Source organism: Girardinichthys multiradiatus, chromosome 19 (genome assembly GCF_021462225.1).
Source record: "Girardinichthys multiradiatus isolate DD_20200921_A chromosome 19, DD_fGirMul_XY1, whole genome shotgun sequence".
Classification (NCBI taxonomy): Eukaryota; Metazoa; Chordata; class Actinopteri; order Cyprinodontiformes; family Goodeidae; genus Girardinichthys; species Girardinichthys multiradiatus.
Window position 1 is genome coordinate 36,699,500 of NC_061811.1, and position 12,818 is coordinate 36,712,317.

Consider the following 12,818-nt stretch of genomic DNA (forward strand, 5'->3'; position numbering starts at 1 on the left):
AGCTTTCCCACTTGCTTTAAACAACCTGACCTGATCACTTGACCCCAAAAAATCTGATTTGGGCCACATTTACCTGCAGTGTGAACAGGGCCTAAGACTATTGAGCTTTCTAGTTTTAATAACCCACTTTTGCTTCTGAAGAGCAAGAAGGTTGCATTCTTTGTGCCCGTTACGTGCACTACAAATTTCCATTGATTGCACTCAGGCTGTGCAGTATGAGGGGTCAAACTAACAAAATTTAATATTTAACATGGTAAAATTGAGTGCCGTAAAAACCAACATGTTATTAATATCGCCTCTGTGAAAATTATAATCCGTGAATTTGGAGGTCATTAAAATGATAACATGGTAAATATTAATGTTATAAATATTAAGGTTATCAAATTTAACTTTGCCTGTTTTCATTCACTGCTTAGGCTGTCTCTAGGGATGTGGAATGCCACCTCGATGGGGGGGAAGGAACCTGAGCTTGTGCGATATCGAGAGATATCAATTAGAAATAGTCGGGCTCACCTCCACGCATAGCGTGGGCTCTGGAACCCATCTCCTCGAGAGAGGCTGGACTCTCTTCTACTCTGGAGTGGCCTGTGGGGAGAGGCAACCAGCTGGGGTGGGTTTGCTTGTTGGGGCAGGTCTCTGACTGTAGTTTTGGCCTACAGGCCCAGTGGTAGTGTGGAGTACCCGGCCTTCTTGGCGTCACTGTCGGGGGGTGCTGCATAGTGCCTCTCCTGGGGACTCCATTATTCTCCTGGGGGACTTCAACGCCCACGTGGGAAATGGCAGTGACACCTGGAGAGGCGTGATCTGGAGGACTGGCCCCCCCGATGTGAATCAAAGTGGTGTTTTATTATTGGACTTCTGAGCTAGTCACAGATTGTCCATAATGAACACCATGTTCAAGCATAACGGTGTTCATCAATGCACTTGGCACCAGGACATCCTAGGCAGGAGGTCAATGAACGACTTTGTTGTTGTGTTGTCAGACCTTCGGCCGCATGTTTTGGACACTCGGGTGAAGAGAGGAAGGAGCTGAACTGTCCACTGATCACCACCTGGTGGTGAAATGGATCTGCTGGGAGAGGAGAAAGCTGGACATACTTGGCCGGCCCAAGTGCATAGTGAGGGTCTGCTGGGAACGTCTGGTGGACAAAGTGTATCAGGGCTGTCGATTTAATAAATGTTCACGTAGATAAAGAGAAAGCGTTTGTGTTTATTTTGAGCAAGAGTGATTTATCTGTCAAAATAAGGTCAAAGTTCCCCCACCTTCGGTGAAGTGGTTAATTAAACAGTGTAATTATTAAGGGCTTTGAGCCCATGATCACAACACCAGAGGACATCTCTGATGGTGCTGGTAGAGGTGTCTGGGGAGAGGGACGTCTGGGTATCTCTACTGAGTCTGTTGCCCCCGTGACCCAGTCCCGAATGAAGCGGAAGACAACGAGTATGAGTACAACTACGAGTTTTTATCCTCTTGTCTTAATCGTGGTACAAAAAGTGAAGTTATATGTAAATAATTGACTAAAAGAGTCTAAACACGCATTAGAAGTTAAAAGAATAAATACGCTTAGAGGGTGTTCTTGAATTTGTGCAGAAATACTCAAATGTAGAATGAGGCAATGATGATGGTGTCTCTAGCATATTTAACGATTGTGTTCAATTTATGTTTAACTTTAGAGGTGTTTTTTACCAGAGGGGATATGGGGATGGACCTTTAGACCATTGTTACGTTTACATTTGGCATTTTTTACACAGAAACCAAGAATTATTTACACAGGAGATGCACAACAGATGATTTACTTGCATGAGAATCCTACTGTATACAGAACATTTAATGCACTTCTGAAGGGTGAGGTAAGGCAGTGTTAATATCTGAGAAAACAGTGTTCACTAAAACTTTTGATATTTTTACAGTACTTTACTTTTACCTTTATTGCCTCCTACCTCCAATTCCTGTGTAAATATTCATAGCTTCTTTTGAAAAAAATGCCAAATACAAATGAGAAGAAATTTGTTAAATTGTGTTCCTACAAACATTTGTTTACCTGTTTTTAGACAACAGTAATTTTCTTTGGTCTTGGACCCTGTCAGGATAGCCATTAGCTTCAGCCTTCTGGACCAGCAAAGATGAATTTATACTAAATGAACATGGCAGGGAGTCATCTACTGCAGATAAAATACTGGCTTATAACCTTTCAAGATAACCTCACTTCACAAATTCTCTAAAACACTACTAACCTTGCAAATCCTATTAAGGTTCTATCTGATTCTGGTTCACACTAGATGAGATACTGGCTCTATCTCATCTAGTGTGAGGACACCGTAAGAGCTGAGGTAAGTTTCCTGCTCTGTCAACGGGGTCTTTTTTAAAAAAATATGAACTTAACACAGAGCAGATTATCAGGATGTGCCAGGATTTTATGTTCTGTTTCTTCTCAGACTTTTAGGTGATGTTCAAGTTCCACAGGAGGTTTCTAGGCCTGGCGCAAAAGCTAGTGTTAATCTAAGCACATGAACTTTAGATGCTGAGGTGTATGTGGTGCTCCACATGACTAAGCTGGCTTATGCTGTGGAGGTTATTGCTTTTTCTGGGGCACATCCATCATTATTTCAGGCTTTCCACTCGAATAATGCAGGAAATCTTAAGTATTCCAATCGGTGTAGCTTTTTGTCAAGCGACTGGTTCATTTATTCAAAGCTCTTAATTATATTTATTCAGAAATGAAAAACAAATAAATCAATGAAATACCCAGCAGAGGTAAGAATTGACCTACCAGCATTTTCTGCAGTGAACATAGGGCTGCAGCTACCTGCCACAGCAATAGATGAAGCTTGTTGCCGATGACATGAACTTTCTCCTTGGCCTCCACACTTTCTTCAAAGGTGGCCTCCAACATGAGCTGGGAGGAGATCTCCTGCAAAGCTGAAACCTGACTTTGTCTGCTGTACAGCTCCTCCTGCAGAGCCTGCAACAGGGAATGAAAAGAGACCACAAAACTTAGAAAGACTAACTAGAAGTTCTTTAAAAATCTCAGGTCATGTTATTAGTAGCATGCTTGTTCAGCCACAGTTTAAATTTCAGCTTTATAAAGAGGTTATCTATCATGTTTTGAAGCACAGGCAGTATTGAAAACCTCTAACCTCCATCATATGTTTAACTTATCAGATCTTGGAACAATCTGCTGCTCCACAATAGATCTAACATTGGGTAAAACCGTCTCAGGCAATATATACCTTATTTCTTCATTTAACAAAAACAAAATACGTTCACCCTGCCTTCATGAATTAGGCCATTAGGTAGCAGCAGAGTCCTATTGATCAACGTCTTTCAACAAAGATGAGGAAGTGTAAAGACCACATTAAGATTAGCTGTTGTATCAAGGAGGAAAACCATAAACTGGAATCACAGAAAAGCAATCGTTGTTGCCAATTTATCTGGGAAGGGGTTATAAGGTCATTTTCAAACCACAACAGTGCTGGACCAAGAAGGAATGGTCTCACTGTATGTGGTTCACATGTAAGACCAGCCATGAGACTGAAAGTGGTTTGATGTGCAGTGAGACGGCACCAGGACAACAGAAGACAGCTGGTAGCAACAGTGGATAGTTTCATCAGAGAGTTACCAGAGCATCTGACAATCTAAACAGTGTAGGGTCAACATTGAGAAGACAGCATCACAAGCACAGGGTGGAGTTTGATTATTAGACGTGATAATTTCATTACAGACAATGCCGTAACAACCTTTAAAGAATCTGTTCCACTTTTAATTTCCTCATTATCTCAGAAAAACACAGTGGAGGGGAATAAATTTGTTTCTTCCCCTTCACAAATTGATTCTCTTGTTCATAGTGTTACTTTCTCACTACGTGGGGCATTAGACAATGCAGCCCCCTTGAAAAAAAAGACAATTATTTATAGGAGGCTGGCTCCCTGGTTTAATTCAGAGGTGCGTACTTTAAAGCTCAATGTTAGAAAATTGGAGAGAAAATGGCGCTCTACATACCTAGAGGATTCCTACTGAATCTGGAAAAATAGCCTACTGTTGTATAAAAAGACACTTCGCCAAGCCAGAACAGATTATTTCTCATCATTAATAGAAGAGAACAAGAATAATCCTAGGTTTCTCTTTAGTACAGTTGCTAAACCTACACAGAGTCATAGCTCTTTTGAGTCATCCATTCCCTTAGCTCTCAGCAGTAATTACTTTATGGGATTCTTTTGATATAAAATAGATTCTATTAAAAACAAAATCATTGGCATACTCCAAAAGATGATTACTTCATCCTCAGTAAGCGAAACAACTTTGGAATTAACTGTAAAACCTGATCTGTGTTTGGACTGTTTTGATCCTGTGGAGCTTCCTGAGTTATCAAAAATATTAGCTTCATTTAAACCTTCAACTTGCATGTTAGACCCAATCCCAACAAAATGTTTAAGGAAGTGTTTCCTTTGATTACCAGCCCCATACTAGATATGATTAATCTATCCTTAGTAAATGGATATGTACCACAAGCTTTTAAGGTAGCTGTAATTAAACCTTAACTTAAGAGGCTGGTTTAATTTACTAAAATCACAGACCTATATCCAATCTTCCGTTCTTATCTAAAATTTTTGAGAACACAGCAATGATCTGTCTGAAGAGTTTTAGTCAGGTTTCGGGGCTCATTATAGCACAAAAACAGATCTGCTGAAATTCACTAATGATATTCTCCTAGCCTCAGATAATTGTGTCTGTACTTGTCCTGTTAGATCTCAGTGCTGCATTTGATACAGTCGACCATAATATTCTCTTAAAAAGGCTGGAATATGCTGTAGGGATCAGGGGAACAGCGCTAGGCTGGTTTAAATCTTATCTGTCTGACAGATTCCAGTTTGTTCATGTAAATGATAAATCATCTTTAAACTCCAGGGTTAATTGTGGAGTACCACAGGGTTCAGTACTTGGGCCAATTCTCTTTACTATATATATGCTTCCAATAGGTAAAATTATCAGGCAGCATAGAATAAATTTTCACTGTTACGCTGATGATACTCAGCTTTGCTTATCCATAAATCCTGATGAACCCAACCAGTTAGATAGACTACAAGCATGTCTTGAAGATATAAAAACTTGGATGACTTCAAATTTTTTGCTTCTAAATTCCGACAAGACAGAAGTTGTCGTCTTTGGACTGGAGTATTTAAAAAAGAAACTGCTTAGTCAATCACTTAACCTGGATGGCATTAAATTGACCTCCGATAATAAAGTAAAAAACCTTGGTGTTACTTTTGACCAGGACATGTCATTTAAATCCCATATTAAACAGGTTCCTAGGATTTCCTTCTTTCACCTCCGGAACATTGCCAAAATTAGAAATATCCTATCCAGGAGTGACGCTGAAAAACTAGTCCATGCATTTGTTACTTCAAGGCTGGACTATTGTAATTTTTTACTATCAGGATGTCCACAAAATGCAGTTAAAAGCCTTCAGCTGATTCAAAATGCTGCAGCAAGAGTTCTGATGAAAATTAAAAAGAGAGATCATATTTCTCCTATTTTAGCTTCCCTTCATTGGGTCCCTGTTAAATCCAGAATAGAATTTAAAATTCTCCTCCTCACATATAAAGCCCTTAATGATCTAGCTCCATCATACATCAGAGATCTGATTGTTCCATATGTTCCTAACAGAGCACTTCATTCTCAGACTGCAGGTTTACTGGTGGTTCCTAGAGTCTCTAGAAGTAGAAGGGGAGGCAGATCCTTTAGTTATCAGGCTCCGCTCCTGTGGAACCAGCTCCCGGTTTTGGTCCGTGAGGCAGACACCCTGTCTACTTTTAAGGCTAGGCTTAAAACTTTCCTTTTTGATAAACCTTATAGTTAGAGTGGCTTAGGTTATCAGGGAGGGAGCCTTCCTCCCTCCCTGTTGGTTGGAGTAAGGGTGAGTCAGGTTTAGCCTAAACCAGCTCAGTTATGGTTGAGGTGCAAACACACCTCCATTTCTGCAACTTGTATGACCCCTTCTCTTTTCCAATGGTTATAATCAGTCTGACAGAGGGAGGTATCCCAATCCTTGTGGTTTTTAGTATAACAATGACCATCAGTGGGACCCTTTGTGGGGTGCCTTGAGACGACATTGTTGTAAATAATTTAACTAAATAATCTGAACTGAAACTATCTGTGTAGTTATGCAGCTATAGGCTTAGGCTGCTGGAGGACATAATGACCCTTTTCACCCTCTTCGCTACATTCTCACACTACTCTCCAATTTCCATTATTTGCTGTTATTTCAGCTTTAACTCTGTTCTCTCTTTTCTCTTCCTAGAATCTACACCTGGCCTGATTCTGTGTCTACCAGTGACACCTTTCTGGTGAGGGAAATAGTCCGAGCTTCTGCTGGCAACAACTTAATGCTCACTCTCTACCGATGATCCACATGGCCCTGTCGTTTAGTGTTTAACCCTTTCTCTCTCCTAGACATAGCTACTGGCTGAGCTTCTACAGTGACTAACTATGTGCTCTCTTTCATACTCTAGACTTGAAAACTGGCTCAGAGTTTATCTGTTCTTTCTTCCTAGATGAAACCACTAAAGGAGCTACATCCATTAACATTTACTTTTCCTTCCTTTCCTTAGAAAGTACTTCTGGATCAATGCTTCTGTGTTCTGCTTCTTTGTTCTTTTTCCTTCTCTGCTCTGTTCTCTCAAAAGCCCAGTCGTGGCAGATGGCCACTCACACTGAGCCTGATTCTGCTGGAGGTTTCTGTCCACTGTCGCTACATGCTCATTCAGGAGGAGTGACTGCTACAAGTCACTGACTTGATGCAATCTGCTGGAATTCCTTAAATAGAAGAAACTCTTTATCCAATTTGAATAATTAATAAATAATAAATAGAATCTGACTGCTCTGTTCGATAGTTAGGATTAATTGGAATGCTGCTATAGGCTTTGCTTGTTTGCTGGATGGTTCCTGGTGGGTTCGGTGTGCCTGGGGTTAGTGGTCCTCGCCGTGCCCCTACGAATGCACAGAAGGATGGGTGGTGTTGCTGTGGTGCTGGCTCGGGGGGATCTGCGGTCTGGCTCGGCTCTATCGTTTTTGCTTGGCTGACCTGGATGTAGGTGGGTCTGCGTCTCTGGATGGAGGTGTGACCTCTTTGTTCCGTGTGCTGGGGCCTTTCTGTGACACCCTTTGGCTTGCTGGGCCGGCGTCTTTCCCTTGGGCATGGTAGTGGGCGGGGTGGTGCATAGTGGGGTCTGCATGACTGGCTGGCCCGGTGGTCTCGGTTCGCCTATCTATGGAGGGGTGCATGTACCTATCATGGCCTGGAGCTTGCATTTGGGTGGGCCTGCCGTTTTGGGTCGGGTGCGGTTTGGTGGTGGCCTTGGTGTTGGAGTGGGATGTGTTTTGTTGCCCTGCTTGCCTGGTTGTGGCTGCTGTCTGGTGCCGGGCTTCGGGGGCTGGGCGCTTTGTTGGGGGGGGGGGGGGGGGGGGGGGGGGAGGGGGGGGCTGGGATGTTGGTCCCGGTTTTCAGTTGGTTGTCGGGGCCTGTTACCTGTCCCTAGTTATTTGCCCGGCAGATGTGCCTATGCCTCCCTTCTTTGTTGGGACTTGGCAAACGGGCCTGCCTATTGGGGTCAGCCGGGGAGCTGGCTCCCTGGGAGAGCGGTTTGCCCCCAGTCCTTCCCTCCCCATCCCTGGACACCTCCCTCTGCCAGCTCCATCACAATACCACTCATGGAGGGCCTTGGGGTGCGGGTGCGCCATCGGAGTGCCGCAAGGGTTTTCCATCTCTGCGGTCCCATGGCAGCCTGTGCCCCAATTTTATTGTACAACTTAGACACTCTCACTTATAACATTTTCATGACATTCACATATAGGGTCTTGGGGGTGGGCGCACTCAATGGCATCAGGGGGGAGGATATCCTAGTAGCCTAACCTCTGGTGCCTGCGCTCACCTCTAAAGGTATAATTGCATGTAGACATTGAGGGTTCAGAGTGTGGGTGGGTTGGGGGGTGGGTTTCTTTTTAAATGCACATTACAACAACATGCATCAACATCACATTTGAGCTGGCGGAGGCAGGCTAGGGGTCTTTTCACACCCCCGTTCGCTATTTCCCATCTGTGGTCGGAGGCAGGGAGAGGGAGTGGGCCCTCTAGTCGGGTCTGGGCTGGGGTTGGGGGTCAGGTCTTGGGGATTGTCTTGTGCTGGGCTGGCGTTTCAGCTCTCTCGGGATCGCTTGGGTTCCCTTGGATCCCGGCCCCTGGCCTGCCGGCTGGGGGGGTGCCGGGCTTCGGCAGGGGGGTCTTAGCCGGCGTTGATTGGGATGTGACCCCGCTTTGATGGAGGTGCTGGCCGGCTGGACTCCTTTGTGGCCATGCGGGGGTGCCACTTCTAGGGCATGGGCTCACTGGCATTTGGATCGGCTGGGCGGCGATAGTGGAGCTAAGCTGGATAGTGTTTCTCCCTGGGCGGTCGTTGCAGTGGCAGTGATGTAGTGTTTTTTGTTGCTGAGGGGGGCGTGGTGGAGTCACTGGCCCTGGGTGCCTGCCGCTGGCCGTGGACCTCTTGGTGGATGAGTTTGTCCCGTCATGGTGTGGGGTCGGGGTCCGGTTGTGGGTGGGGTGCAACAGGGCAGACCACACCCAGCACCGCACCCACAACCGGACCCCGTCATGGTGCCAGTGGGCGGGGGTGGCATTGCGCGGGGCCCTTGCCTTGCCGTTGTGGCGCGCTGTGTGGTGGGGGAGCGGGGTGCGGCGGGGGTTCTTAGAGTGGGGCTCTGTGTGGAGCTTGCGCTGTGTGGGTGTGGCTTCATCAGCTTTTCGGCCGTGGAGTTCACCTGTGGGGTTGTGCCCCTGTGGAGGTGGGGATTCGTGGCATTTGGGTTCGGGGGGATGTGTTCGATATCGGTGTCCTTGTTGGGGGTGGCCCTGTGGGGAGGTTCTTGTTGGGGTTCACTGGGGGTGGGAGACTCATGGGGTTGGGATCGGAACTCGTTGGGGGGTCGGGACTGCTCTGTCCTGGGGCAGCTCCGGTTGGCGGGTTGCTTTGGGCCATGTGGACCCCTCTTTTGTACATAGCCCCCTCACCGGAGGTGGATGGGGGTTGTTGGGGACTGGGTTCAGGGCGGGGGGGCGGGAGCCGGGCCAGGGTCACCCGGGTCTGGGCAGTACCGGCGCTGTCTGCCTGCCTCTGCCTGCCGGTGGTTGGACTCTCTGCCCACTGTGTACTTGTGGTTCTCGGTGTCCGGGGCCGGGTGCTTTGGTGTGTGCTGGCTCACTCCCGGTGGCTGCTTGCCGGGGCCTGGCACCCTGGGCTCTGTTGGGCCTCTGCTTGGGGGGTGGTGTGTCCCGGGGTCTTGGGCCTCTGGGTCCATGGCTGGATCTGCTCAGGCGATGACGGCTCCCGGCGGGGCCTGTGGGATCGTCGCTGCGGCTCCCTGGGGCTTCTGCACTGTCGCTGCTGGGTGGTTCCCCTGGGACTCTCCACTGCTCTTCTCTGGGGGGATTGTGGTAGTCCAGGCGGTGGTTCTCCTGGGGTTCCTGTGCTTTGGGGGGCCTTTAGATGTCTGTGGCTCGGATCTCCTCAGTGTCCGTCCAGGGACCATGGGGCAGGCCTGTGGGTCCTCACACTCGCTATTGCATATTTTTGTGGAGAAACCTTGTATACAAAAGCGCATCCACACCCATACTCACAGGTGTTAAGCTTCAGGTGTTGACAGATACACAGATGTTCTATATTGGGCTGCACCTCTCACTAAGTACATTTTATATTCAGAATTACCGTGTACTATTTTGTTAAAAAAAAATAAAAAACAGCTGCAGGTGTATTAGCAAGCAGGGTGTAATCTTGTATTCTCTTCATCCTTCTTTCTCTCCTCCACTCTTTCCTCCTTTTCTCCCCTTTTTCCCCCATCTCTCTCTTTTTTGAGCTTCTTTTTTCCTTTTCATTTCAGTCTCCGTGTCCGTAACAATTGAAATATTCCCAAAGAAGTTTATAATAAACTTTCTTTTATAAATATCAAGCGGAGCTTTAAAGCATTAGTTGTGATGCTCCGCTTGTGAAAGTAAATCTGTTGGGCAATTTCTTGGCACTCGGACAACAATTCTGAGCGATACTCTGCCAGACAGGACACGGTAAAATAAAAAAAATAAAAAATGTATTAATTGGAATGTATGTACCTGACTTGAAATCTGTATGATTCGAGTGCCTTGAGACGACGTGTGGTGAACTGGCGCTATATAAATAAAACTGAATTGAATTGAATTCCTTTAGTCTATTCAATTAAATGCAGTTTATGTATATAGTACCCATGCACAAAAATTGAATCCAATCATACAGACAGATGCTGTCAAGTTTGGTTCATATTGAAATTGGTTAAAACCCAGCAGATTATTTCAAATCAGTATATTGCAGTAATCCCTCATACTGAGCATGCATGGACCAACAGTGGAGAAGAGAACCTCCCTTTCACATGAAGAAGTCTCCAACAGAACCAGAACTTGGCTCAGTGGGTGCAGCCATCTGCCACGATTGTCTGGGGGTTTGAGAAAACAGAGCACTGATCCAGGAGTACTTTCTATATTAAATAAAAGTGAAAAGTTAATGACAGTACTAGCTTCTTTATTGGCTAGCCATGGAGCATCCTGGATTTAATATAAGATGTTTAAAATGTTACCTATGACATCATTATGCCTTTTTTATGAAATACTGTTGAACTATAGAGCTGTGTAACACCAGCTGCTCTCTGTCACTCACACTATCTGAATAAAAATCCTTCATGCAAACACGCTAATCAGAATATTCTGACGGATTCAGCTCCATTGGAAAAAAATTGTATTCCGAATAAGAGGGGTGGTTTATGCAGACTGTCAATCCGAAAGGCGGGCATGTAAACATTGTTTGAACGTCTCATTCTGCTGCATTTCCGCCTTTAGTGGCAAAACTTAGACGGATATTTATTTCCTCCCACTCTCTCATCCTATTATGCAGGAACAGCAACAGTGTTTGTTGCTAAGACAGTAGCTTAATTAGAGCAACCAATAACTGCCTCAACACCCCTTAGAACCTGAGCCAGCTCCATTCTGGTCGCTCACAACCAACACTTCTGTCTTCTCAGAAGAAGAAGTACGAAGAAGTGCCACGTCTTCTTCTTCTGTGTTTGTGACAGCTCTGCATATGTCAAAGTGCTTCTATTCTGAATAAAGCCCGGTGCATGTAAACGCACATCATGATCGGATTATTTGATTTTGCGGTCACATAAACGGTGTATTCAGATTTATTTATTACAATTTAATTAAGAAATTTTTGGCATCTAAACATAGCTACAGTGTAACTTTGCCTCTGTTCCCAAATGGACTGGATGTATATAATGCTATTCTGCTCATAGTGAGAACTCTGTGCTTTTACACTGCAGTCACCTTCACAACATGCACACATTCATTCACCAGTATCCAGATATGTGGGTAACTTGGGGTAAATTGCCTTGCCCAAAGGAAAACTAGCATGTGGCAGGCAAGGAACTTTCTGCCTTCTCACCATCAGCATGTCTCGCTGCTGCAGCAGGATCCACCGTGGAGATGACTGCTTATAGATGTTGACAGCATGCAGTTTGTTCTCAGCCTGAGACAGCAACAGTAGCAGCGAGTGCAGAGCTTCATGAAACTCCTGCAGGAAGAGATCAACAATGTGAGGCCAGATTTTAAGATCATGTGAATTTTTTCTTAACAATAATGGGAATGTTTCTCTGCATGCGTTTGACTGACCTGACATTGCATGAGAGCAGAGTGCAGCTTCCTCTCCCAGCTCTCCAGAGTGCTACAGGCCTGTATCCAGCTGTGATTGGCTGAGCTCAGAGCCTCCTGCAGCTCATCACTTTCGGCCCGAAGGAAGTGATGGCTGCTCAAGTTTACAGAGATCATCAGACACTTGTAGCTCTTAAAGGTCCTCTGCATCTCCTTAACAGATGAGGATGGACAACATTTTCATTTTACGTGGTTGTTTTCTGGTCCAACCTCTGCTCATTAGATCAGAGGCATGTTCAGCATTCAGAACATGACCTTACTTTGAGTTTCTTGATGTTGACCTCGATGTCTCGGATGCTGGTGGACGGAACAATGCGCTGCAGCCTCTCCAGCTCTGGCAGCACCCTGCCCAGCCAGGAAGTGATATCACACAGGTCAGAGTTGAGTTTGTGCCAGTGCTCCAGGTCATGCTTGATGTTTGTCTCGCCGCTGAGTTTTTGGGCTTGCTGCAACTCCCAGCGCTCAATTACACCTAAGGGCCACAGTGAAAGTGCTGTATATGAGCAGCATTAAAATCCAAGAAACATTGTAAATCTGTATCTGAGCTACAGTGCCGGAAAACCTTTGCACATTTCGTTACAGTACACATACAAATGTGTATGTATTTTAAGGGTTTGACATAATAAACCCATAGTACTGCAGAATTGTAACATGGAATGGAAATGATGCCTGGTTTTTGGACGTTCAAGTAAAGTCAAAAACTGGCAATCGGAGAAGCAGACAAGAGACCATGGAAACTCTGGTGGAGCTGCAAAACTTCTGCAAAGCTCTGGAGGAAGAACCTGTCGATACGAGAACAATCAGTGATATACCGCACACATCTGGCCTCCACAGAAAAGGGAGAAGAAGAAAACCAAGTCCTAAGAAGTCCGGTTTGCAGTTTGCCATAAGTCATGTAGGAGACACAGCAGACAGTGGGAAGAAGATCTTCTGCTAAGAGGAAAACAAATCTTTTTTGCCTACATGGAAAACACTATGAATGGATGAAACACTTCACAAAACCCTGAACACATCAACCTCATGCTGAAACATAGTGGT

At 45.4% G+C, this 12,818-nt stretch overlaps 1 protein-coding gene across 1 annotated transcript in view; it reads right to left on the bottom strand.

The window, feature by feature from the left end:
• LOC124884997 (nesprin-2-like) overlaps nt 1-12,818 on the bottom strand; it is a 101,957-nt gene that overhangs the window by 9,217 nt on the left and 79,922 nt on the right. Inside the window, exons 21-24 of the mRNA XM_047393122.1 lie at nt 12,041-12,252; nt 11,742-11,933; nt 11,515-11,643; nt 2,772-2,963 (exon numbers count right to left, since the gene is read on the bottom strand). Of these exons, the coding sequence (XP_047249078.1) occupies nt 2,772-2,963; nt 11,515-11,643; nt 11,742-11,933; nt 12,041-12,252 (725 nt within the window). The remainder of the gene's footprint in view (nt 1-2,771; nt 2,964-11,514; nt 11,644-11,741; nt 11,934-12,040; nt 12,253-12,818) is intronic.